Raw genomic sequence first — 27,922 nt, 5'->3', positions numbered from 1 at the left:
CATGGATCTCTACATCTGGGAGATTTCCTGTATAGTGAAAACAGACACAACACAATTATTTGGCCGTTCTGCCGGTCCTCTAGTCCCCATTATGAATTCTTTGCCTGTAACGGACCCACATTTGTCTTTGTCAAACGCTTCCTTTTGACACACCTATAGACGTTTTTACAGTCCGCTTTTATGTTTCTTGCACGATTCCATTCATATTCTGTTCTCTCTCTCTCTTTCATTGTCAGTTTCTGGGCCTTTGCTCTGTTCTAAAAACCTCCCAATCCTCATGACATTACTGCTATTTCTGGCAACTCCGGAAGCCTTTTCTTCTAATCTTATACATTCCTGAACTTCCTTTTCAGCCACGGTTGACTGGAGTTTTGGGGTTTTCACCTCCGTCGATTTGTCCCTCGTTTCTTCATCATTGCCTCCGTTCGAATCTAACACCCTGCCTTCAGTTTGACCTTCTTCAAACGTAACGTAAAATTCTATCACATTGCGCTCAATCATCCCGAAAAATTCTTTCCCAACAAGGTTATTTATTGGCCCTTTTTCATTACGTAATGCGAGGTCTAGAATAGCGAAACAAAAGGAAACAACTTGTTCTTGTTCCTCTCGACAGGAACTGTGCCGACAACACATGGCGGCTAAGTCGTCCTATGCCCGCACAGAGACGGTGGACACATCTCGGGTCAGTAGCGTATCATCTCAGTTCAGTGACGCTCCGCAGGCGAGTCCCAGCTCCCACAACAGCACCCCCTCCTGGTGCGAGGAGCCCGTCCAATCCAACATGGACATCTCCACCGGTCACATGATCCTGGTAAGCCACTTGCATGGAATTGGAGGGAGGGAAGAACGTTGGGGTTTGGTCGAGGCAGAGCATAGCGGGAGTGGGGTGAGGTGGGGGGGGGGGGGGTGAGGGGGGTGGTGGTGATGGGAGGAGGGGCGGCAGGGGCGAGATAACAAAAGTGAGGGTGGGGTGGGGTTTTGTGCGAGTGGGGAGGAAGAATAGGAGACGAGAGGGTTGAAGGGGGAGAGAGGGAAGGATGGGAGATCAGGTGGAGGTTGGGAGAAATAAGGGTTGGGAGTGAGGGAAGGGGAGCAGAGGAGGAGACCTCAAGATTTAGCGTAACTTCCATTCCTCCATTAATAAGATACAGGAGCAGAATTAGGCCATTCGGCCCATTAAATCTGCTCCGCCATTCTATCGTGGCTGAAATGTTCCTCATCTGCTACCTACAATGTTTTGCTTTTTTAATTTAGAGTAGCTAATTATTTTTTCTCCAATTATGGGGCAATTTAGCGTTGGCCAATCCACCTAACCTGCACATCTTTGGGTTGTGGGGGTGAAACCCACGCAGCCAGGGGGAGAATGTGCAAACTCCACACGGACAGTGACCCAGGGCCGGGATTCAAACCCGGGTCCTCAGCCGCAGTCCCAGTGCTAATTACTGCGCCACATGCTGCCCCTGCTATCTATAATGTTAATATAGATAGAACAGCACAGTACAGGCCCTTCGGCCCACGATGTTGTGCAGACCACTTATCATCGAATCATAGAATTTACAGAGCAGAAGGACGCCATTCGGCCCATCGAGTCTACGCCAGCTCTTGGAAAGAGCACCCTACCCAAGCCCACACCTCCACCCTACCCCGTAACCCAGTAGCCCTATCCCACCTTTTTGGACACTAAGGGCAATTTAGCGTGGCCAATCCACCTAACCTGCACACCTTTGGACTGTGGGAGGAAACCGGAGCACCCGGAGGAAACCCACCCACACACGGGGAGAACGTGCAGACTCCGCAACAGACAGTGACCCAGCGGGGAATCGAACCTGGGACCCTGAAGCTGCGAGGCAACTGTACTAACCACTTGTGTTACCGTGCTGTCCACATCCTAATCTAAGATCAACCTAACCTACACCCCTTCAATTTGCTGCTGTCCATGTGCCTGTCTAAGAGTCGCTTAAATGTCCCCAATTACTCTGACTCCACCACCTCTGCTGGCGGTGCATTCCACACACCCACCACTCTCTGTGTAAAGAACCGACCTCTGAGATCTCCCCTGTACCTTACTCCAATCACCTTAAAATGCTGTGCCCTCGTGACTGCCATTTCCACCCTGGGGGAAAATCTCTGGCGATCCACTCTATCCGTGCCTCTCATCACCTTGTGCACCTCTATCAAGTCACCTCTCTGCCTTCTTCGCTCCAGTGAGAAAAGCCCTAGCTCCCTCAACCTTTCTTCATAAGACATGCCCTCCATTCCAGACAGCATCCTGGCAAATCTCCTCTGTACCCTCTCCAAGGCATCCACATCCTTCCTATAATAAAGCCAAGATATCCTGTAATTAGTTTTAATGGCCTCTTCAACTTGACCCACCAGCTTTAAATATTTATGCGCCTGTATCCCCAGGTCTGATTGAGTCATTGCTGCAAGGATGGAGACCATTCACCCCATCAGGTCCATGCCAGCTCCCGCCTGCTCTACCCCCATAGTCCTGCCAGTTTATTTCCCTCAAATGCTAATCCAATTTCCTTCTGAAATCGCTGATGGTCTCCACATTCACCCCCCCCCCCCCCCCCCCCCCCCCCCCCCCCCCCCCCCCCCCTCACAGGCAGCATGTTCCAGACCATGACCACTCACGGTGTAAAAATACTTTTTCTTCACACCCCCTCAGCAGTATTCGTCCCAAACCTTAAATCCCCGGGTCCTTGTGTCATCGACTCTCCCTGTTGCTGGATCTACTTTAAAATTGTACTGTTTAGCTCACACTGCCTCTCCTCACTTTCCCTTCACATCTTTGAGGGACGCCCAGCTGTGACTCTCCCCCCACCCCCCACCCCCTCGTCCGCCTTTGTGACATACAGTGGAACTTTCAACATCTTTTGCTTCTTTTGCAGGCGTACATGGAAGACCACCTGAAGATCAAGGACCGTTTGCACAAAGAGTGGGAGGCTCTGTGTGCCTACCAGGCCGAACCTAACTCCTGCGCTGTTGGACAGAGTGAGGTCAACGTCAAAAAGAGCCGAAATCCCAACTTTGTCCCTTGTATGTGTGAGAGATTGCCTGTGCTTTTTCGGGACAGAACCGAGGTGGGGGGGGGGGGGGGGGGGGGGGGGGGGTAGTCTTTCCTGTCAGGCACATTGGGAGGAAGGGTGGCCTCATGGTTGTGCCACGGGGCCAGTATTCCAGAGACCCAGCGTTTGATCTGTGGACGTGGGTTCAAATCCCACCACGGCAGCCGGTGGAATTTAAATTCAGTTAACAAATCTGGAATTGAAAACTGGTCTCAGCAATGGTGACCATGAAATTATCATCGTTTGCTGTAAAAACCCACCTGGTTCACTAATAAGCTGCAGAGCTGGGCTGAGGGGTGGCAAATGGAGTTTAATGCAGAAAAGTGTGAGGTGGTTCATTTTGGAAGGAATAACAGGAAGGCAGAGTACTGGGCTAATGGTAAGATTCTTGGTAGTGTAGACGAGCAGAGAGATCTCGGTGTCCATGCACATAGATCCCTGAAAGTTGCCACCCAGGTTGAGAGGGTTGTTAGGAAGGCGTACGGTGTGTTAGCTTTTATTGGTAGAGGAATTGAGTTTCGGAGCCATGAGGTCATGTTGCAGCTGTACAAAACCCTGGTGCGGCCGCATTTGGAGTATTGCGTGCAATTCAGGTCGCCGCATTACAGGAAGGATGTGGAAGCATTGGAAAGGGTGCAGAGGAGATTTACCAGGATGTTGCCTGGTATGGAGGGAAGATCTTATGAGGGAAGGCTGAGGGACTTGAGGTTGTTTTCGTTAGAGAGAAGAAGGTTAAGAGGTGACTTAATTGAGGCATACAAGATGATCAGAGGATTAGATAGGGTGGACAGTGAGAGCCTTTTTCCTCGGATGGTGATATCTGGCACGAGGGGACATAGCTTTAAATTGAGAGGAGATAGATATAGGACAGATGTCAGAGGTAGGTTCTTTACTCAGAGAGTAGTAAGGGCATGGAATGCCCTGCCTGCAACAGTAGTGGACTCGCCAACATTAAGGGCATTTAAATGGTCATTGGATAAACATATGGACGATAAGGGAATAGTGTAGATGGGCTTTAGAGTGGTTTCACAGGTCGGCGCAACATCGAGGGCCGAAGGGCCTGTACTGCGCTGTAATGTTCTATGTTCTAATGTCCTTTAGGGAAGGAAATCTGCCGTCCTTACCCGGTCTGGCCTACATGTGACTCCAGACCCACAGCAACGTGGTTGACTCGTAACTGCCCTCCTCTGAAAGGCCGAGCATGACACTCATTTCAAGGGCAATTAGGGATGGGCAACAAATGCTGGCCCAGTATTTGAAAGAAAAAATAATGGGCAGAGTGGCCTCCTGTGCTATGTCATTGTGTGATTCCATATTGTAACCTGGGGTGGGATTCTCCGAACCCCCGCCGGGTGGGAGAATCGCTGGGGGTTGGCGTGAATCCCGCCCCCGCTGGCCTCCTAATTCTCCCGCCCCCCCCCCCCCCCCCCCCCCCCCCCAGAAATTGCCCCAGCGTAAGTCGCTTTGCCTGCCTCGGCGGGGTCCGGCGCAACTCAATGGGCGCCAGGGCTGACCGAATTCTCCAGCCCGCGACGGGCCGAAGACCCACCCGTTCTTTGCCAGTCCCGCCGGCGTAAATTAGAGTAGGTCCCTTACCGGCGGGACCTGGTGGCACGGGCGGGCTCCGGGGTTCCTGGGGGGGTCGCGGGGGGATCTGGCCCCGGGAGCTGCCCCCATCGGTCGGGTCCACCGATCCGCGTGCGGGCCTGTGCCGTGGGGGCACTCTATTGTTCCGCACCTGAGGCCGTGGTCCTCCGCCATTCCCTGTGCGGAAGCAAATCCCTCTGCACATCCATGGGGATGATGGCAGCACGCTCTGACGCTCATGCCAGCGGAGGCCCTTCTGCGCTGGTTGGCATGGCGCCAAGCCCCTTTCCCGCCAGCCGGCGGGGCGCCAACCACTCCGGGGCTGGCCTAGCCCCTGAAGGTGCGGAGGATTCCACACCTTTGGGGCGGCCCAATGCCGGAGTGGTTCCCGCCGGGACCCCCGCCCCGCCGGGTAGGGGAGAATCCCGACCCTGGTCACTGGAGCCCACCGTCTGTGTATCAATAGAGTGAGAAAGACATTAATGCCTCAGTTTGGTTAGTGGTAACTTTTCTTCTTAAACTGAAATAATGTTACCCACCCAACCCCTGTCTCCATCTGTCAGATAGTTCTTAGAGAAGAATGAGTGAATTCTGTCTATTGTCCTGACCAATCCTGTTCACAAACACAGACAGCATGGTTTTGAACGAGGGACATAATTTCTCACTGACTTAATTGAGTTTTTTGAGGCGGTGACAAGAATGATTGATGAGGGGAGGGCTGTGGATGTTGTCTATATGGGCTTTAGTAAAGCATTTGATAAGGGGTTGGTTTAGCACAGGGCTAAATCGCTGGCTTTTAAAGCAGACCAAGGCAGGCCAGCAGCGCGGTTCAACTCCCGTACCAGCCTCCCCGAACAGGCGGCGGAATGTGGCGACTAGGGGCTTTTCACAGTAACTTCAATTGAAGCCTACTTGTGACAATAAGCGACTTTCATTTTCATTTTTCATTTCATAAAGTCCCTCATGGCAGGCTGGTGCAAAAGATTACATGGGGTCAGGGGTGAACTAGCTGGATGGATCCAGAACTGGCTTGGCCATAGAAGACAGACTGTAGCAATGGATGGGTGTTTTTCCGAATGGAGGTCTGTAACTAATGGTATTCCACAGGGATCGGTACTGGGACCCCTGCTGTTTGTACTATACATAAATGACTTGGAAGAAAACGAAGCGGGTCTAACTAGCAAGTTTGGGGATGATACTAAGATTGCAGGAGTTGTGGATAGTGATGAAGATTGTCAGAGAAAACAGCAGGATATAGATAGGCTGCAAAATTAGGCAGAGAAATGGCAGATGGAATTTAACCCGGATAAATGTGAGGTAATGCATTTTGGTAGATCCAATTCAGGTGGGAGCTATAAAATAAATGGCAGAACCATCAGGAGCATAGACACACAGAGAGATGAGGCCATAAGACATAGGAGCAGAATTAGGCCCCTTGGCCCATCAAGTCTGCTCCACCATTCAATCATGGCTGATATTTTCTCATCCCCATTCTCCTGCCTTCTCCCCATAACCCCTGATTCCCTTATTAATCAAGAACCTATCTATCTCTGTCTTAAAGACACTCAGTGATTTGGCCTTGTCAAAGGCCTTCTGGAAATCTAAATAAATCACGTCCACTGGTTCTCCTTTGCCTAACTTGCTTGTTGCCTCCTCAAAGAGCTCTAACAGATTTGTCAGACACGACCTCCCTTTGACAAAGACGTGCTGACTCAGTCCTATTTTACCATGCACTTCCAAGTATTTCGCGATCTCATCTTTAATAATGGACTTAAAAATCTTACCAATGACCGAAGTCAGGCTAACTGGCCTATAATTTCTCATCTTCTGTCACCCTCCCTTCTTAAACAGTGGTGTTACATTAGCCACCTTTCAGTCCTCTGGGACCCTTCCTGCCTCCAGTGATTCCTGAAAAATCATCACCAATGCCTCCACAATCTCCTGAGCTATCTCTTTTAGAGCCCTGGGGTGTAGGCCATCCAGTCCAGGTGACTTATCCACCTTCAGACCTTTCAGTTTCCCCAGAACCATCTCCTTAGTAATGGTCACTGCACTCACCTCTGCCCCCTGGTTCCCCTGGAGCTCTGGCATCCCACTGGTGTCTTCTACCGTGAAGACTGATGCAAAGTAACTATTCAGTTCGTCTGCCATTTCTTTGTTTTCTATTATTACTTCTCCAGCCACGTTTTCTAGTGGGCCAATGTCTACTTTTGCCTCTCTCTTACCTTTTATATTTTGAAAAAAAATCTCTTCCTATCTTCCTTTATATTACTAGCTCGTACTTCATCTTCTCCCCCCTTTATTGCTTTTTTAGTTATCCTCTGCTCGCTTTTAAAGGCTTCCCAATCCTCTGGTTTCCCACTAATCCTCGCCACTTTGTATGCTTTTTCTTTAGCCTTTATGCTGTCCTTGACATCCCTTGTCAGCCATGGATGCCTTGTCCTCCCCCTTGTTTACTCTCCCTTGGAATGAATTTCTGTTGTGCCTCCTGTGCCTTCTGTTGTGCCCCCCCAAAACTCCTGCCATTACTGTTCCACTGTCTTCCCTGCTAGGCTCTTTCTCCAATCAACTCTGGCCAGCTCCTCCCTCATGTCTTTGCAGTTACCCTTATTTAACTGTAATACCGTTACATCTGATTGCAGCTTCTCCCTCTCAAACTGCAGGGTAAATTCTATCATATTGTGGTCACTGCTCCCTAAGGGTTCCTTCACCTTAAATTCCCTAATCAAGTCTGCCTCATTACACATCACCAAATCCAGAATTGCCTGTCCCCTAGTCGGCTCTGTCACAAGCTGCTCCAAAAAAAAATCTCTTCGACATTCCATAAATACTATTTTTTGGGATCCATTACCAACTGATTTTCCCAGTCCACCTGCATATTGAGGTCCCCCATGATTATTGTAATATTGCCTTTTTTACATGCCTTTTCTATCTCCTGATTTATTTTCTGCCCCACCTCCTGATTACTGCTAGGGGGCCTGTACATAACTCCCATCAGGGTCTTTTTACCTTTGCGATTCCTCAACTCTACCCACAGAGATTCTATGCCTTCTGATCCTATATCGCTCCTTGCTATTGATTTAACTTCATTCTTTATGAACAATGCAAACCCCTCCCCCTTTGCCCATCTGCCTGTCCTTTCAATAGGACATATATCCTTGGATATTTAGATCCCAAACCCTAGGATCTCAGGTCTGGGCGTGCAGGTCCACAGTTCCTTCAAAGTGGCAGCACAGGTGGAAATGGTGGTAAAGAAAGCCTATGGCATGCTTGCCTTCATCGGACAGGGTATGGAGTATAAAAGCTGGCAAATTAGATTACAATTACATAGAACATTGGTGAGGCCACATTTGGAATACAGTGCCCAATTCTGGTCACCACACTACCAGAAGGACGTGGAGGCTTTGGAGAGAGTAGGATGTTGCCTGGTATGGAGGGTATTAGCTATGAGGAGAGATTGAATAAACTGGGATTGTTCTCCCTAGAGAGACGGAGGCTGAGGGGCGACCTGATCGAAGTTTATAAAATTACGAGAGGTATAGATAAGGAGGCTGTTTCCCAGGGCGGAATTGAAAATTACCAGGGGGCACAAGTTCAAGGTGATAGGTTCAATGGAGATGTGTGGGGGAAGTTTTTTTTATACAGAGGGTGGTGGTGGCCTGGAATGCACTGCCAAGTGAGGTGGTTGAGGCAGATACGTTAGCGACCTTTAAGGCTAACCTGGATAGGCACATGAACAGACAGGGTATAGAAGCATACAGGCGGTTGGTCTAGATTGAATACTTTCTGTGGAAATGAATTCCACAGATTCACCGCTCTCTGGGTGAAGAAATTTCTCCTCACCTCAGTCCTACAAGGTTTACCCCTTATCCTCAAACTATGACCCCCCCCCCCCCCCCCCCCCCCCACGAGGTCTGGACTTCCACACCATCGGGAACATTCTTTCTGAATCTACCCTGTCTAATCCTGTTAGAATTTTGTAAGTTTCTATGAGATCCCCTCTCACACTTCAAAACTCCAATGAATATAATCCTAACCGATTTAGTCTCTCCTCCAATGACAGTCCCGCCATCCCAGGGGCTGGTTTAGCTCACTGGGCTAAATCGCTGGCTTTTAAAGCAGACCAAGGCAGGTCAGCAGCACGGTTCGATTCCTGTACCAGCCTCCCCGAACAGGCGCCGGAATGTGGCGACTAGGGGCTTTTCACAGTAACTTCATTGAAGCCTGCTCGTGACAATAAGCGATTTTCATTTCATTTCATTTCAATCAGCCTGGTAAACCTTCACCGCACTCCCTCCATAGCAAGAACATCCTTCCTCAGATAAGGACACCAAAACTGCACCAATACTCCAGGTGTGTCCCCACCAACTCCCTATACAATTGCAGTAAAACATCTCTATTCCTATACTCAAATCCTCTCGCTATGAAGGCCAACATACCTGCCTTCTTTACTGCCTGCTGTATCTGCGCGCTTACTTTCAGCGACTGATTCATGAGGACACCAAGGTCTCGCTGAGTATCCGCCTCTCTCAATTTACAGCCATCCAAATAATAATAATCACTTATTGTCACAAGTAGATTTCAATGAAGTTACTGTGAAAAGCCCCTAGTCGCCATATTCCGGCGCCTGTTTGGGGGGGCTGGTACGGGAATTGAACCCGCGCTGCTGGCGTTGTTCTGCATTACAAGCCAGCTGTTATAATAATACGCCTTCCTATTTTTGCTACCGAAGTGGATAACCTCACATTTATCCACATTATACTGCATCTGCCATTATCACTCAGCCTGTCCAAATCCCACTCAAGCATCTCTGCGTCCCTCATAGAACATAGAATATTACAGCGCAGTACAGGCCCTTCGGCCCACGATGTTGCACCGTCCTGTGAAACCCCTCTAAAGTCCCTCTACACTATTCCCTTATCGTCCATATGCCTATCCAATGACCATTTGAATGCGTTTAGTGTTGCCGAGTCCACTACTGTTGTAGGCAGGGCATTCCACGCCCTTACTACTCTCTGAGTAAAGAACCTACCTCTGACATCTGTCCTATATCTATCTCCCCTCAATTTAAAGCTATGTCCCCTCGTGCTGGACATCACCATCCGAGGAAAAAGGCTCTCACTGTCCACCCTATCTAATCCTCTGATCATCTTGTATGCCTCAATTAAGTCCCCTCTTAACCTTCTTCTCTCTAACGAAAACAGCCTCAAGTCCTTCAGCCTTTCCTCATATGATCTTCCCTCCATACCAGGCAACATTCTTATCTCCTCTGTACCCTTTCCAATGCTTCCACATCCTTCCTATAATGTGGCGACCAGAACTGCACACAATACTCTAAATGCGGCCGCACCAGAGTTTTGTACAACTGCAACATGACCTCATGGCTCCGAAATTCAATTCCTCTACCAATAAAAGCTAACACACTGTACGCCTTCTTAACAACCCTCTCAACCTGGGTAGTAACTTTCAGGGATCTATGGACATGGACACCGAGATCTCTCTGCTCATCCACACTACCAAGAATCTTACCATTAGCCCAGTACTCTGCCTTCCTGTTATTCCTTCCAAAATGAATCACCTCACACTTTTCTGCATTAAACTCCATTTGCCACCTGTCAGCCCAGCTCTGCAGCTTATCTATGTCCCTCTGTGACTTGTAACATCCTTCTGCACTGTCCACAACTCCACCGACTTTAGTGTCATCTGCAAATTTACTCACCCATCCTTCTACGCCCTCCTCCAGGTCATTTATAAAAATGACAAACAGCAACAGCCCCAAAACAGATCCTTGTGGCACACCACTAGTAACTGGACACAGCTCACCCTCCCACCCAACTTAGGATCATCTGCAAATTTGGGAATACTACATTTAGTTTCCTCTTCCAAAGCATGACTATGTAATGTGAACAGTTGGGATCCTAGCACAGATCCCTGCTGTACCCCACTAGTCACAGCCTGCCAATCAGAAAAATACCTATTTACTCCAACTTTTTGCTTCTTGTTTGCTGACCCCAGTGTTCTATCCATCTCAAGACACAATCGTAATCCCATATGCTTTAACTTTACATATTAATCTACTATGTGAAACCTTGTTGAAAGCCTTCTGAAAGTCTAAATAAACCACATCCACCGCTTCTCCCTGGTCAACCCTACTAGTTATATCTTCAAAGAATTCTAGTAGATTTGTAAAGCATGATTTTCCTTTCGGAAATCCATGCTGACTTGGTCTGATTACACCACTGCTTTCCAAATGCTGTGAAATCCTTGATAATTGACTCCAGCAACTTCCCGACTACCGACGTTAGGCTCACTGGTCTATAAATCCCTGTTTTCTCTCTACCTCCCTTTTTGGATAGCGGGGTTACATGGTCCTTGTGCCAATTCCTGAAAATCTCCTTCCCTGGTCACCGACACTCCTGCAGGTGGAAACAGTTTCTCCCCATTTACTCTATCAAAACCGGTCATCATTTTGAATGTCAAATCGCCCCTTTCACCTTCTCTGCTCTAGAGCACTCCCTGCTTCTCCAGTCTGTCCACATTAACTGAAAACCTTCGCCCCCGCGATTATTATAGCAAAACTCCTCCACACACTCTCTCCAAGGCCCTCAAGCCCTTCCCAAAGTGCGAGAGCCGGAATTGAACTCAATACGCCAGCAGGGGCCTAACCAGCAATGTTTATAGATTTAACACGCCTTCTTTGGGATTATGTAACTCTGTTTATAAAGCTGAGGACCCTGTGTGCTTTCCAGCAGCCAGATCACTATGTCCTGGCACCATTTGCGTCTGTTCACCGACAGATTTGTCTGTTCCTGCCTCTCCTTAAATTTGTATCATTTAGCTAAATTGACGGAGGTTAAATCTGCTCACCCCCGACTCTGCAGTCCCTGATGCTCTAGTTTAGATCTTTTGCCACTCCGCATTGTTAATTATAGCATCTGAAAGCAAATCACAGGAACATTTGGTAACATAGCTATCGTTGGCGTGGCGACGGTTTATGCGTAATCCTGTTCCCATCCTGTTCTGGGTCGGAGTTCCAGTCATAAAGTGTCCAATTCTGTGTCAGGCCTAAGATTTAGGCTGTTGGCCATTTTACCACAGCCAAAGAACAAAGAAAATTACAGCACAGGAACAGGCCCTTCGGCCCTCCCAGCCTGCGCCGATCCAGATCCTTTATATAAACCTGTCTCCTATTTTCCAGGGTCTACTTCCCTCTGTTCCCCGCCTGTTCATATACCTGTCTAGATGCCTCTTAAATGATGCTATCGTGCCCGCCTCTACCACCTCCGCTGGCAAAGCGTTCCAGACACCCACCACTCTCTGCGTAAAAAACTTTCCACGCACATCTCCCTTAAACTTTCCCCCTCTCACCTTGAAATCGTGATCCAGTCAATGAACCAGATCACACAGCTCTAATCAATTCCCGAATGGGCAAGTAGCAGAATCTCCGGAAAATAATCCTAATCCCAACCCAACATATACACTCTGTGCACATCATAAATACAAAATTAGACTGCTCATATGTACAAAATAAACTGTGGGAAATACAGTTAAAGACAAAAAAAACACAGATGAATATTTTTTTACATTTTTAGATCCTTAATATATCCCTTGGTTGCGGCTCCAGATCACGGTTTCTATATCCAGCTGCCGCATTTGTTCCTTCGTCCAGTGGAGCAGCTTCATTGTGAGGCTGGTGAAATAGGGAATACCATCCTCACATTCGCCCGTGACCTGTGGGTGGGTTGAACTGCAAGGACCCAGGGTAGGTTCATTCAACCTTCCTGTTGCCGGTTCTTTATTCTCTGGGTCTTGTGTCCCTGTGTCCATTCGGAGGTGAAGAATCCCCGGAACCCTACCACAAGTTGGTTTAGCACACTGGGCTAAATCGCTGGCTTTGAAGGCAGACCAAGGCAGGCCAGCAGCACGGTTCGATTCCCGTACCAACCTACCCGAACAGGTGCCGGAATGTGGCGACTAGGGGCTTTTCACAGTAACTTCATTTGAAGCCTACTTGTGGCAATAAGCCATTTTCATTTCATTTTTTCATTTCATTTCATTTGAAGTGTGTAATCCATTCTGCAGAGAGAGATCAAGGGAGCATCTGTTATTATCCCTTACAATCTGATTGTTCTCCCCATTATGCCTCCCACCAGAAACTGTCACACTCTTTTCTTTACTAATTCCCTTGAAAATATCAATTGATTTCCAATTTAGGTTATGCCATGGATTTTGTTATTTGATCCCAGAATCTGGCACCAAAGTTTAATTTGTCTGCACTCTTTTTTAAAATAAATTTAGCGTACCCAATTCATTTATTTCCAATTAAGGGGCAATTTAGCGTGGCCAATCCACCTACCCTGCACATCTTTTGGGTTGTGGGGGGGCGAAACCCACGCAAACACGGGGAGAATGTGCAAACTCCACATGGATAGTGACCCAGAGCCGGGAACGAACCTGGGATCTCGGCGGCGTGAGGCAGCAGTGCTAATCCACTGCGCCGCCGTGCTGCCCCCTGCACTCCTGGGACGATGAGTTGTGGCTTTTCCACAAGGCAGAGTGGCTGAAGCGGAAGTGGTGTGGACTAGAAGAGAACAGTAGGTTTCAGCGAAACCCAAACACAGGGAATGACCTAAGACGATGACAAGACGATGAAGATAAGAATAGGTTTCCGACCAAAGGGTTTCGAGGGAATTTACAGCCTGAACACTGCAGGTGGAAGCTCGTGGAGGTTTAGACATAGTCCTCACAAGGGAATAGCAAACGAGCTCATATAAAGGTCAAGGGAAACCTGTGCCCAATGGAAGATTCATTGAGTAGAACCAATATCTGCGGCTGCCTGACGGAGATTTTCCTCAGTGAAATTAAAGAAGAAAGTGAGTATCAAGGGAAAGAAAAGAAGGGGCCTGTCGCAGGGCCCAGGGTTTTCTTTGTAAAAGTGAAACAAACACCGTACATTCTCCTATTTACAATTAGGGACGGTAGAGCCCCTGGGCGGAATTCTCTGAAATGGGACTATGTCCCCCCACCCACAAGAAAACGGGCGCGAATCACTCTGAACTTTCCTGGAGAAAGTCCAGAGTGATTCTCCGTTTTGCAGGGAGCTAGCAGGGCCCCGGAGTGCTCCACGCAGCTCCGGCTGCAGATACGGGCCCCTGCACCTCCGGCCGCAGGTCCGCGCAACATGGCGGACTCACACCGCCCGCCGGCCCCGACAATATAGAGACACCCCCCCCCCTTCCCCCGAGATCGTGCGCGCAGGCCGATCGGTGGCCCCCGATCGCGAGCCTGGCCATCCTGGAGGCCCCCCCCCACCCCCCCCCCCACCCCGTCCGGTGATGCATCGCCCTGCCCCCCACCAGGACGGCTGCACACTGAGTCCACAGCCGCCACACCGAGCTCCCGCCGTGTGGAACCACGCCGGCGGGAAACAGGCCAGTTGTCGGCGGAGAATCGCCACGGGGCCTCTTTCAATGGCCCCCGGCCTGGTCCCCGGAGAATTGCGAGAGCAGCTTAGGACCCGATCGTGGGGCTGACGCCCATTCTTCGCCCCCACGCCGAGCGCGACGGCGGTGTAGTGGCTCGGAGAATCCTGGCCCCTGTACTCCTTCTGAGGTGGTGATTTATTTGAGTGGGTGGTCTCCAGTTACACGGGACCTGCTCTTCCACTGCCTCACTGTGCCAGGTGCTTCCGGGATCGTAGTGCCAGATGCCCCTGAGAGTACGTGGCTTAATCACAGCTCGTTTCTTCCTTCTTCAGGCCATTAACTGCAGTTCCGTGCCTGGGGTCTGCAGGGATGGAACTGACAGCAGGGATCAGAGTTCGAGCCCTAGGGATAGGGGCTGGGGGCTGCTGACTCAATACCTTCCAGCGATACGTGGTACAGGCGGGAGTTGTTTTGGCAGCCAAATGCCTTCATTTGGTTCACATGACGCTATCCGGCTTTCCCGGAATCCGTCCGAGCCGGTAAACGGGTAGGCTCGCCTTGTCAACCACCGAGTAGGGTCCCACCAGTCTGGGGGATAGGAACGCGCCGGGCAGAAAAACCTGGAGCATCACCTTCTGCCCCACCTCATACTCGATAGGGTCCACCTTGCCATCGGGGGAAGCTTTCCTCCACTCCTTCCTGTCCCCCATTTTAACAGCTGCTGCCCAGTTATGCAGCTTCCCAGCAGTGTTTGGACTGCGGTGTCGAGCTTGGGTTCTGATCAATCCAGCCCGAGCAGGGGTTCGATCCCTCTGATGGGTCACCCTGCCACGGGCACATGGGGATTGGGGGGGGTAGGGGGTGAACCCGGTGGGCTGGAATCTGAGTTCCGCACTATCAGGACTTTGCTCCAGGTGTGGTCATTCTGCTGGACGGTCTTACGGATCATAACCAGCCGGCCAGTGGGGTTTCCCATTGTGGGCAGCCCCACGCCGTGGGGAAATCCCCCTGGCGTGGGTGGCGCTGTTGGCGCAACGGAGAATCCCGACAGTGGAGAACTCAGCCCCATTTCTCTGAGGGTCCGGCCTTTCCACTATCCCGCTGGACTGAGGATGCGGTCCGGCCTTTCCACTATCCCGCTGGACTGAGGATGCGGTCCGGCCTTTCCACTATCCCGCTGGACTGAGGATGATGCGCAATGTGGAACTTTTGACTGATCCCAAATCGGTTCATCACCTCCTGCGTTCCCCTGGGCGATGAAATGAGGGCCTTGGTCCTAATCTATACCATGGGGGGAGATCGGCACCTCGTGAGGATTTGCTGCAATAGAATATCTGCCGTGACTTTGGCCGTATTGGTTTGAGTGGAAAGGTTTTCTACTTACTTACTGAAAGTGTTGATGCCGACCGGGATGCATTTGTTACCCTCTCTGCCGGGCGGTACGGGACCAACATAATCAATCTGAGGATTTGTCCAGATTGGGTAGCCTCAGTACCTGAGGGCGTACCTGTCGAGATTGTTTTGGGCTCAGTCTATGTGGTTATCGGTGTGATGTCACACATCTGGGTTATGCAGATACCATGGGTCTATTACAACGGTTCGGTTCCTCTGGTGTACAAACTAAACGTTGGGAAGAGGAGTGTTTTGTGGTGAATCCTTTGGGAAGAGGAGCTGGGTTGTGGGGGGGCTGCCATTCGATCTGGCTGGGACTATTTTCCGGTATCTGGGGGTCCAGGTGGCACGGGATGGGCACGGCTTTGCAAATTGATCTACACTAACCTGGCGAGCAATGTCAGGGAGGATCTACAGAGGTGGGGCAGCCTTCCGCTGTCGCTGGCGGGTCGGGTTCAATCCATGAAGGTGAATATCTTGCCGTGAATTGTGCTCTTATTTCAGTGCCTCCCAGTTTTTCTCCCTAAGTCGTTTTTCCTGGGGATGGAATGGCTCATAACGAGCTTCATATGGGCGCGGAGAACTCCTCGGATCTGGAGCGAGATCCTCCAGAGGGATAGGCAGGGGAAGGGGGGTTGTCGCTGACAAATTTGATGTTTTATTATTGGGCGGCCAATGGGGAGAAGGTGTTGGGGTGGTGTGGGGACCAGGAAGCTACTTTGGGTGCGGATGGAGTCGGGGTTGTTCACAGAGTCCAGCTTGGAGGCTCTGGCAGTGGCATCTCTGCCGTTTAATCCGGTGAAATATTCTTCGAACCCGGTGGTAGTCTCCACTTTGAAAATATGGCGGCAACTCGGTCAGCATTTAAGTTGAGGGCGGTGTCAAGGTGGGATGCCACATGTGGGGGGGGGGGTGGAAACATAAGGGGCTGGAGAGGGTGAGGGATTGGGGTGGTTTGCTAGCTTGGAGGAGTTGAATGAGAAAGCAGGATTTGGGGGGGGAGGGGGGGATAAGTTCCGGCAGCGATGGGACTTTGTTCGGAGGATATTCCCGACATTCCCGGTAGCGCCGCCATCCATTTATTGGAGAACACGCACTCCTGTGCGGGGTCGGAAGTGGGCAGCACTTCTGGGATATATGGACAGATCTTGGGGGAACAGCAGGTTTCGGTGGAAGAGATGAAGGAGGAAGGAAGGTAGGAGGAAGAGTTGGGACCGATTTTGGGAGGAGGAGTGAGTCCTTCCGCAGGTACGTCATCCGGTGCAACGCTGGGCTCGATACAGCTCAAGTTGCTGTTCAGGGGGTACCTCACCAAGACCAGGATGAGTCGATTTGTTGTGGGGGTTGAAGAGTGGCTTTGGAGGATTTCAGTGTGAAGTATTGTAGTTATTGCATTGTGATAAATATAATGTGGCTGACGATTAACTTTTCTGAAATGGCCGAGCGAGTCACTCAGTTCACCGGCAGTTAGGGATGGGCCCAGCCCAGCGACACCCACATCCCTTGCATGAATAAAGAATATTTATATCAGAACAAAGAACAAACAAAGAAAGGTACAGCTCAGGAACAGGCCCTTCGGCCCTCCAAGCCCGTGCCGACCATGCTGCCCGTCTAAACTAAAATCTTCTCCACTTCCTGGGTCCGTATCCCTCTATTCCCAACCTATTCATGTATTTGTCAAGATGCCCTTTAAATGTCACTATCGTCCCTGCTTCCACCACCTCCTCCGGCAGCGAGTTCCAGACACCCACTACCCTCTGTGTAAAAACACTTCCCTCACACATCTCCTCTAAACCTTGCCCCTTGCACCTTAAACCTATGCCTCCTAGTAATTGACCGCTCTACCCTGGGGAAATGCCTCTGACTATCCACTCTGTCTATGCCCCTCATAATTTTGTAGACCTCTATTTGGTCGCCCCTCAACCTCCGTCATTCCAGTGAGAACAAACCAAGTTTATTCAACCTCTCCTCATAGCTAATGCCCTCCATACCAGGCAACATCCTGGTAAATCTCTTCTACACCCTCTCTAAAGCCTCCACATCCTTCTGGTAGTGTGGCGACCAGAATTGAACACTATACCCCAAGTGTGGCCTAACTAAGGTTCTAATATCGTGTTGGATGAAAGGTTTGTGATGTTATAAAGTAAACAAATATCAGAGAATTAACATGAATTCTTTAATGTTCTTGGTTTCCACTTTATTCCACTCTCACATTGGAGCCAAATCAAGCATGCATGTCAATCCCTCCAAATCATTACCAGTAAAAGTCAACTTGACCCAAAAATATCGATCTCAAAAATTGATCTTTTACATTTGGATTTTTGTTTATTGTCACGTGTACTGAGCTACAGTGAAAAGTATTTTTCTGCGAGCAGCTCAAACAGATCAGTTAGTGCATGAAAAGAAAAGGAAATAAAAGAAAATACATAATAGGGCAACAAATATTCTATACACAGCTTATCAATTCCTTTCTGGCCTCGCCTTTGCTGGACTATCTCAAAGAGATTAAGAACCACCAAAGACAAAACAGTCAGGGAGTCCGGTAATAATAGCTTCATTGAGAATTTGGAGTCAGTTTCGCCAACACTTTGGGTTGGGGGCAGGGTCAAGGGAAATGCTGATTCGGGGGAACCACAGATTTGAGCCAGGGAGGTGGGATGGAAATTTTCGGAAATGGGAGGAGAAGGGGATTAAGACACTAAAAGATTTGTTTCTTCGGGGTCAGTTTGCAGGATTGAAGGAGCTGGAAGTGAAGTATGGGCTGGAGCAGGGAGAAATGTTTAGATAAAGGTTCAAGATTTTGCCAGAAAGGAGATACAGAGCTTCCCGGTGGAGCCGGCCTCCACATTGCTGGAGGAGGTGTGGACGGCAAGGGGACAGTGTCAGCGGTTTACGGAGTGATTTTGGAAGAGGAAAGACACCACTGGAAGGGATCAAAGCGAAGTGGGAGGAAGAATTGGGAGAGGTTATAGAGGAGGGGGTCTGGTGTGAGGTGCTCCGGAGAGTAAATGCCTCCACCTCGTGCGCGAGGTTGGGGCTGATACAGCTGAAGGTGGTGTATAGAGCACACCTCACAAGGGCGAGGGTGAGCCGATTCTTTGAAGGAGTAGAAGATGTGTGTGAGCGTTGTGGGGGGGCCCCGCTAATCACATTTATATGTTTTGGTCCTGTCCAAAGCTGGAGGATTACTGGAAGGAGGTGTTCAGGGTAATCTCTAAAGTGGTGCATGTGAAACTGGACCCGGGCCCTCGGGAGGCCATATTCGGGGTGTCGGACCAGCCAGGGTTGGAAACGGGGGCGGATGCAGATATCGCAGCCTTCGTCTTGTTGATCGCCCGAAGGCGGATCCTGATAGGTTGGAGATCAACCTCTCCACCCTGTGCCCTGGCGTGGCGGGAGGACCTGTTGGAATTCTTGACTCTTGAGAAGGTTAAGTTTGAACTGAGGGGAAGAATGGAGGGGTTCTACAATTCATGGGCGTTATTCATTATGCACTTTCAAGAACTGGATAACATCGAACATTAATTGGGGCTTGTGGGTGGGAGGGTTGGAGGGAGGGGGATTGTATGTGTCAATGGTGACTATGGGTAATCCCGGATTCCTTTTTGTCATTTGTTTATGTGAACACGCGGGCTGATGTTTGGTGGGAGGATGGGATCGTTGTTATTGATATGGGGATTGACATATTTGTTACTGATTATTGTTTATTGGTGGTGGGTGTAAATTTGGGAGAAAATGTGAAAAAGGAGGAGAATAAAAATATTTCATGAAAAAAAAGAACCACCAAAGACGGGAATGTGGGTTGTGTAAGCCTAAGAATTTGTTGTTATTGAGGTGTGTTCATGGCTGGTTCAGTCTGAAAAGTACGATTGTCAGGCTGCTTGTGGGAGCGACTGTACTCCAGAGAGAATCTGAGATCAGGCCCTAAATCCGTAATAATCATGCTGAGGATTGTGGGATGTCCACCACACTGCTTCGAGGAAGCAACAGATTGCCAAACGCTGTTTTGCTTCTGATTTACTTTTCCTCTTCTGTGACATTCGAATTAGCGGCCATTCGTCCTTGCCGGGGGGGGGGGGGGGGGGGGGGGGGGGGGGGGGGTTGGCTGCGATTTATTTTCTCGTCTCAACTGAGTACTGCTCTCGCCCCTTGAGTTTCACGGTCAAAGATTCCAGACCCACTCCGCTCCAAGATCTAGGCTGACACTCTCAACGCAGTCCTGAGGGAGTGATGCATTGCCAGGTGCTCCATCGTTCAGGTGAGGCATTAAATTGGGGCCCAACCAACCATCTCACGTGGGTGTAAAATATCTCATGGCTTTGCTTTGAAAAGTAACTGGGGCATTCTCCCCCATGCCCATGCCAATATTGGTCCCCTAACCAACTTCTCAAATCAGTTTATCTGGGCACTATCCACAGCTTTTTGTGGCGTGTTATTTGCCGTTGCATTTCCTTCCACTGGGACCACAGTTCTAACACACGCATTGACTGTTCGATGCTTTGAAAAGTCACAAAGTCATGAATGATGCCATTCATCCAGGCGTATTGTGCTGGGGAAACAATATTCATTCGGAATCCAGTGGGAGGGATTTGACTGAGGGGGTTTAAAATAATTGATAGAATCGATAGACAAATACTTCCTCCGCTGGTGGGGGTGCGTAGTAGAAAGGGGCATAACATTAAATGTCGGACCCTTCGTGTAAAGAGTGGTAGAAACATGGAACTCTCTTCCGCAAAAACGCAGTAGACGTTAGCTGAATGAATCGTTGTGTTTCTAAGAAAATATGGAGCCAAGGTGGTTAGATGGAGATAGAATACAGCTCAACCACGATCTCACTGAATTGTGGGACAGGCTGAAGGGGCTGAATGGCCCCCTCCTGCTCCCAAAGAGTTAGTTATTGATGAACCTGCAGCTGGGAATGTGGGGAGGTCACGAGCGAAATCCATCGATGAGCAACCCGGGATCGAGGACAAAATTTGGAAGCAAAACAATAAACCTTGGGATGTGTGAGGAGGAGAAAAAAAATGGGCTGGCTTCAAGATGGCCACCAAACAAGCTGCTGCTAATTTTCATCTCTTGTTTTCCAGATGACCATAACCGCATGATCCTAAAAGCAGAGGTCAACCCTTCCAGGACAGATTTCATCAATGCCAGCCCAATCGTAAGTCAGTGCTTGTTTAAATGATTGGGAAGCCTGGGTGTAGGGTCAGAGGCTGAACACTTTGACCTACAGTGCGGCTGATTCCGTGAATTGTGAGGGGGATGTAAGAGTTCCCAACCCTCCAGGATTGTTCTGGAGCCTCCAGCGTGGTTACAGCACAGAAGGAAGCCAGTTTGCCCTTGCCGGTTCTCTGTGTGAGTGACTGAGCGAGTCCCTCGCCTTTCACCTGATCCCCTGAAAATCGTTTCTCATAAGATAATTATCGAATTCCCTTTTGGAAGCTGTAATTAATCCTGTTTCCACCACATTCTCAGGGCCAGATGCAGTCTGGATCCGAACTGTTGGGCTATTGTAACCTGCATGCTGTTGTACTGTAAAGATGTCCAGCAGAACAAGGGTTCACATGGGAAGGGATTCTGAATTAACAGTGCAGAGAGAACGGGCGGAATTCAACCAAAACATTTCTAGGTGTCATTTTGAGGTGAGTTTGGGGAGGGGTGTTTTCTGTCGGCTTTTTGGGTGAGATTCAGACCTAGATTTACTCACACTTAGTCATTTTTTGGGGCCTTGGGGAGTTTCTCCCCGGCCCACCCCACACTTGGGCTGGTTTAGCACAATGGGCTAAACAGCTGGTTGCAATGCAGAACAAGGCCAGCAGCGCGGGTTCAATTCCCGTACTGGCCTCCCCGAACAGGCGCCGGAATTTGGTGACTAGGGGCTTTTCAGTCACTTCATTGAAACCAACTTGTGACAATAAGCGATTATTATTATTATTATTACATTTAGAAACTTCTCAGCAGTGGGGAGCTGAACTCGCCGGCGAGACCGCCTCCCCCAAGATCAGACGCCATTTTGAAAGGGTGCCCCGATCTTGAAGTGAGTTTGAGGGACTCCCACCCACCCACAGACAACGTTACCCCCCATGAACATGGCCATTACCCCCCCCCCCCCCCCTTCAAGTGAGGAAACCACGCTATGGGGTGGCTGAGGGCCCCCATTTCCAGGCCTCCCCACCTCACCTTTTAGTCACCCCCCCCCCCCCCCCCGCCCTTTTAAGATGCCTACTCTTCACTCCCCCAACCTTTATCAGGCCCCTTCACACACAACCTTCACCCACTCCCCCACCCTTCATATCCCCCCATCCCCATTTTTCTCCATTTTGGCAGGAAGAATAAAAAAGAAGCAGATTATCTGAATGATGAAAGATTGCAGAGCTCTGCAGTGCAGTAGGATCTGGCATGAATCACAAACGGCTAGTATACAGGTGCAACAAGTAACTGGGAAAGCTTTCCTTAATTACGAGGGGAATTGAACACAAAAGTAGGGAGGTTATGCACCAATTGTACAGGGCGCAAGTGAGACCACATTTGGAATATTGCGCACAGTATTGATCTCCTTATTTAAGGAAGGATGCAAATCCTGATGTACCATCAATTGAACGCGAGACGAGTTGCTGAACAAAAGTATGGCTTTAATCTGCTAGATGTTAGGCCTGCGGTCGATTACAATAGAAGGACGACCGTCAGGAGTACTGGGTATTTATACCCCGCCCAGGGCGGGGTTAACTCAGCCTCTCGACCAATCAGGGAGCCGTCACATGACTGGTCTCAACCAACCGGTCGAGAGGCACATGACCGACCAGGGCCAATGGTAAGCCAGTGTTCTGCACCAATGGCAGGCAGCTATGCTAATCATACCACCACAAATCCATTGGAAACAGTTCAGAGAAGGTTAACCAGACTAACACCAGGAATGGCCGGGTTGTCGAATGGGGAAACGTTGGATCGGCTGGGCTTGAATCTGTTGGAGTTCAGAAGAGTGAGAGGCGACCTGATTGAAACATGTGAGACCCTGAGGTGTATTGACAGGGTGGATGTGGAGAGGATGGTTCCTCTTGTGGGGTAATTTAGAACTAGGGACCACTAATTAAAAATAAGAGGGTCACGCATTTAAAATGGAGGTGAAGCTCATTTTCCTTCACCAAGAGGGTCGTGGGTCTTTGCTGGAAAGGTGGTGAAAGCAGAGTCTCTGAATATTTTTAAGGCAGAGGTGGATAGATTCTTGGGACACAAGGGGGTGAAAGGTTATCGGGGTGGGCGGGATGCAGATTTGAGTTTACTATCAGATCAGCCATGATCTTATTAAGTGGTGGAGCAGGCTCGAGGGGCTGAATGGCCTATTCCTGCCCCTTATTCGCATGATGTGATGATCTGCAGTGATGCGATAGGCGGTAGCTAAATGCACAAACTCAGAAAGCGTGACTTGTAATGATTTGTGTAGCATTGCCCACCCAATTCCTCCCTTCCGCTACCCCACGTGGACACTTTCCAAGGACTATGTGACCTTCTCATTGTTCCTACAGAAATCTATTATCCGGCAGATATATGTACATCAAAATTTGTTTGCCAATTACACCCGCAGTCTGCAATATAACGATGGACTGAAAGGGCCTTTTTCTGTACCTATAATTCCTATATTCTATAACAGCTGCAACAATCCTTCACTCTTGTTTAATTGGTTCAATGCAGATCAGTATTTTGAAGGGACAAAGAGCTTTATTATTTTATAACGAGCGGATTTTCTGCAGCAGATGACGCACTGTTTTATCAGGACAGGTGTATTATACAGGTTGTGCAGAATATACTCTGGTAGGAAAGTGAACTGAATGGCTATAATTTGGTACTGAGGCAATTAAATTGATTGATTCTCTTCACAAGCGAGTGCTTGTAAAAACCCTGGCTCTTCGGTGAGGTCAGAAGAAGGCGACAACGTAATCAATGTCTTTTCTTGAGCGTAATATTTTACCGAGCTGTAACACAGCGTGGGTGGCTGCAGTGCATCTTTATAAAACAGTAGTTTTGGGCAGCACGGTAGCACAAGTGGATAGCACTGTGGCTTCACAGCGCCAGAGTCCCAGGTTCGATTCTGGCTTGGGTCACTGTCTGTGCGGAGTCTGCACGTCCTCCCCGTGTGTGCGTGGGTTTCCTCCGGGTGCTCCGGTTTCCTCCCACAGTCCAAAGATGTGCAGGTTAGGTGGATTGGCCATGATAAATTGCCCTTAGTGTCCAAAAACGATAGGAGGGGTTATTGGGTTACGGGGATAGGGTGGAAATGAGGGCTTAAGTGGGTCGGTGCAGACTCGATGGGCCGAATGGCCTCCTTCTGCACTGTATGTTCTACGTTGTAGTCCCGCTTCAACTGGAGTATTGTGCCGGGACACCACATTTTCAGAAGGATGTGAAGGTATTAGAGACGGTGCAGAAAAGATTCACAAGAATGGTTGTGGAACTTCAACTATTGGAGAAGCTGGGGCTGTTCTTCTTGGAGAAGAGAAGGTTTGGAGGAGATTTGACAGAGGTGCTTAAAATAGTGAGGAGTCTGCACAGAGCAGTTGGAGAGTAATTGTCCCCCATGGAGGAAGGGTCAGGTGTAGAAGGAAACAGATTTAATCTGAGTGGCAAAAGGACCAAAGGCGACATTAGGAGGAGCCTGTTGCACGCAGCGAGTGGTTAGCATCTAGAATGCACTGTCTGAGGGTGGCACGGTAGCACAGTAGTTAGAACTGCTGCCTCACAGTTTCAGGGTCCCAGGTTCGATTCCCGGCTTGGGTCACTGTCTGTGCGGAGTCTGCACGTTCTCCCAGTGTCTGCGTGGGTTTCCTCCGGGTGCTCCGGTTTCCTCCCACAAGTCCTGAAAGACGCGCTGTTAGGTGGATTGAACATTCTGAATTCTCCCTCTATGTACCCGAACAGGCGCCGGAATGTGGCGACTAGGGGCTTTTCGCAGTAACTTCATTGCAGTGTTAATGTAAGCCTACTTGTGACACCAATAAAGATTATGAGGGTGTGGTGGAAGCAGATTCAATCATGTCACTCTTGGAGAAGAGAAGGTTTGGAGGAGATTTGACAGAGGTGCTTAAAATAGTGAGGAGTCTGCACAGAGCAGTTGGAGAGTAATTGTCCCCCATGGAGGAAGGGTCAGGTGTAGAAGGAAACAGATTTAATCTGAGTGGCAAAAGGACCAAAGGCGACATTAGGAGGAGCCTGTTGCACGCAGCGAGTGGTTAGCATCTAGAATGCACTGTCTGAGGGTGGCACGGTAGCACAGTAGTTAGAACTGCTGCCTCACAGTTTCAGGGTCCCAGGTTCGATTCCCGGCTTGGGTCACTGTCTGTGCGGAGTCTGCACGTTCTCCCAGTGTCTGCGTGGGTTTCCTCCGGGTGCTCCGGTTTCCTCCCACAAGTCCTGAAAGACGCGCTGTTAGGTGGATTGAACATTCTGAATTCTCCCTCTATGTACCCGAACAGGCGCCGGAATGTGGCGACTAGGGGCTTTTCGCAGTAACTTCATTGCAGTGTTAATGTAAGCCTACTTGTGACACCAATAAAGATTATGAGGGTGTGGTGGAAGCAGATTCAATCATGTCACTCAAAGGGGAGTTGGATAATTAACCTGATACAACCATCAATTCACACGAGACAGAGAGTAAAAGTGAACAGTGGCTTTAATCAACTAGAACAGTGCCTGCCTGCGACTGCTCTGCACTGAGAGCCGCCTACAGGGCAGCTGCTCTATATACCTCCCCTCAAGGGGGCGGGGCCAGGGGGCGGAGCCCACAAGGGCACCGACATGATACAATTGGTGTAGTACAGTGCAATGGTCCATAGGTGGAGCCCACATGAAAAATGAAAATCGCTTTATTGTCACGAGTAGGCTTCAATGAAGTTACTGTGAAAAGCCCCTAGTCGCCACATTTCGGCGCCTGTCCGAGGAGGCTGGTACGGGAATCGAACCGTGCTGCTGGCCTGCTTGAAAAGCCAGCGATTTAGCTTAGTGAGCTAAACCAGCCCCTCACCTCAAACAGAGACATGAGCAACAGCATAGTACAATGTAGTACAGTGGTGAATGGTTACCATAATACATTCACCACATAACCGCAGAGGAAACAATGGCTGAGCTAAGGGGGGAGACGGGGACATTGCCGAGATGCTCTTGCAGAGCCCAGCATGGGCCCAACAGGCCAAATGGCCACCTTCTGTGCTGTAACCATTCTGACTCTCGACGCAAGAAACAGTCCACGCAATGTCTGATTGCTGCCGGTTGTTTCCTGCAGTGCCTCTCTCTGAACTGTCCTGCGTTTCCCTTGCAGATTGACCATGATCCCAGAATGCCTGCCTACATCGCCACTCAAGGCCCCCTCTCGCACACCATCTCGGACTTTTGGCAGGTGAGTGCCAGTTTGTAGCTGCGGGAACCTTTATTGGCCTGCGCCCAATCGACACGTACGTCCCACTTGAGTAACAGAGACAGGTTTACACTGAGAATGGGAGAGGACAAGGAGTCCTCTGGGAAGGGAGGGGCAATCTGAGAGAATATTTTGTTTCAGTGTTTTTATTGGGTTTTCACATTTTGTATTTTACAACTCATAGACTTTAGTTAGACTTTACATAACCGTGCTGACCAGAGGGGAAAAAAACAAAAACAAGAAATAAAAGGAGATAAAACGACAGGCAGATATCAGTACAGATATTGACATCCCTTTCCCTACTGCTGAACACATGACCCACTTTTGAAACACGTACAGTTCCCAGTTTGGTCCCGGCCTGTATTTACAGATGTCTATCTACAGTTTTAGTCCCTTGTCCTTCTCAATTTAGTAAGAAGTCTTACAACACCAGGTTAAAGTCCAACAGGTTTGTTTCAAACACGAGCTTTCGGAGCACGGCTCCTTCTTCAGGTGAATGGAAAGGCTTGTTCCAGAAATGTTTATATAGACACAGTCAGAGATGCCCCGGAATGCGAGCACCTGCAGGCAATCAAATCATCAAAGATGCAGAGAGAGAGGTAACTCCAGGTTAAAGAGGTGTGAATTGTCCCAAGCCAGTTCAGTCGGTAGGCCTCTGCAAGTCCAGGCTTGTTGGTGGGGGCCGAATGTAATGCGACATGAATCCCAGATCCCGGTTGAGTCCGCATTCATGCGTGCTGAACTTAGCTATAAGTTTTTGCTCAGCAATTTTGCGTTAACCCCCTACTCTAAGCTAAACTAACCCAACCCCCCCCCCCCCCCCCTCCATTCTGCTGCCGATTAATTTTCCGCGAAGAAGTTGACGAACGGTTGCCACCTCCGGGTGAACCCTAACATTGACCCTCTCAGGGCGAACTTGATTTTCTCCAAACAGAGAAAGCTAGCCATGTCCGATAGCCAGGTCTCCGACTTCAGGGGCTTTGAGTCCCTCCAAGCTAATAGTATCCGTCTCCGGGCTACCAGGGAAGCAAAGGCCAGAACGTCTGCCTCTTTCTCCTCCTGGATTCCCGGGTCTTCCGACACCCCGAAAATCGCCACCTCTGGACTCAGTGCCACCCTTGTTTTTAACACCGTGGACATGACATCCGCAAACCCCTGCCAAAATCCCCCAAGGATCGGACATGCCCAGAACATGTGGACATGGTTCCCTGGTCCTCCCGCACATTTTACACACCCGTCTTCCACCCCAAAGAATCTGCTCATCCGAGCCACTGTCATGTGAGCCCGGTGAACGACCTTAAATTGTATCAGGCTGAGACTGGCACATGTTGCGGACACGTTGACTCTACTCAACGCGTCTTCCCAAAGGCCCTCCTCTATCTCTCCTCCCAGCTCCTCCTCCCACATGCGCTTCAGCTCCTCGGTCTGCGTCTCCTCCAACCCCATAAGTTCCTTATAAATGTCCGAGACGCTCCCTTCTCCTACTCATCCCCTGAAAACTACCCGTCCTGAATCCCCTTTAGCAGTAGGAGTGGGAAGGTTGACACCTGTTTACGTATGAAGTCCCGCACCTGCAGATACCTGAATTTGTTTCCCCTCGCTGACCCAAACTTCTCCTCCAGCGCCCTCATACTCGGAAAGCTCCCCTCTATAAACATATCCCCCATCCTCTCAATCCCTGCTCTCCGCCATATCCGAAACCCCCCATCCATACTTCTTGGGGAAAACCGGTGATTATTACAGATTGGGGACCAGACCGATGCTCCCTCTGCTCCCACATGTCTCCTCAGACTCCAGACTCTCAGGGCTGACCCACAACTTTTAATAGATTATAGTTATGGGGAGCACATGGACCTACTCTGCAGGTGTAATGCAACAGAGATCTGCAGTACTTTAAAATTAAAACAATGTTTATGAAACCAGTTAACACTTTATAAACCCACGGTAAACATCTTAACAACTATCAACACCAATAAATCCCCCAAAGAATACAGTACTCTATAAGTAATTCTTAATCTTTCCTTGCAACATCCATAAGACAA

General features: G+C 49.5%; 1 protein-coding gene across 1 annotated transcript in view; it reads left to right on the top strand.

Moving 5' to 3' along the window:
* The window catches only part of LOC119962331 (receptor-type tyrosine-protein phosphatase-like N), a 296,288-nt gene that overhangs the window by 241,945 nt on the left and 26,421 nt on the right, over window positions 1-27,922 (top strand). Inside the window, exons 11-14 of the mRNA XM_038790310.1 lie at window positions 614-811; window positions 2,895-3,042; window positions 20,563-20,636; window positions 25,785-25,862. Of these exons, the coding sequence (XP_038646238.1) occupies window positions 614-811; window positions 2,895-3,042; window positions 20,563-20,636; window positions 25,785-25,862 (498 nt within the window). The remainder of the gene's footprint in view (window positions 1-613; window positions 812-2,894; window positions 3,043-20,562; window positions 20,637-25,784; window positions 25,863-27,922) is intronic.

The sequence above is a fragment of the Scyliorhinus canicula genome, chromosome 2 (assembly GCF_902713615.1).
Source record: "Scyliorhinus canicula chromosome 2, sScyCan1.1, whole genome shotgun sequence".
NCBI lineage: Eukaryota > Metazoa > Chordata > Chondrichthyes > Carcharhiniformes > Scyliorhinidae > Scyliorhinus > Scyliorhinus canicula.
The sequence above is the reverse complement of the archived record's forward strand: the minus strand, read 5'-3'. Positions and strand labels throughout refer to the sequence as shown.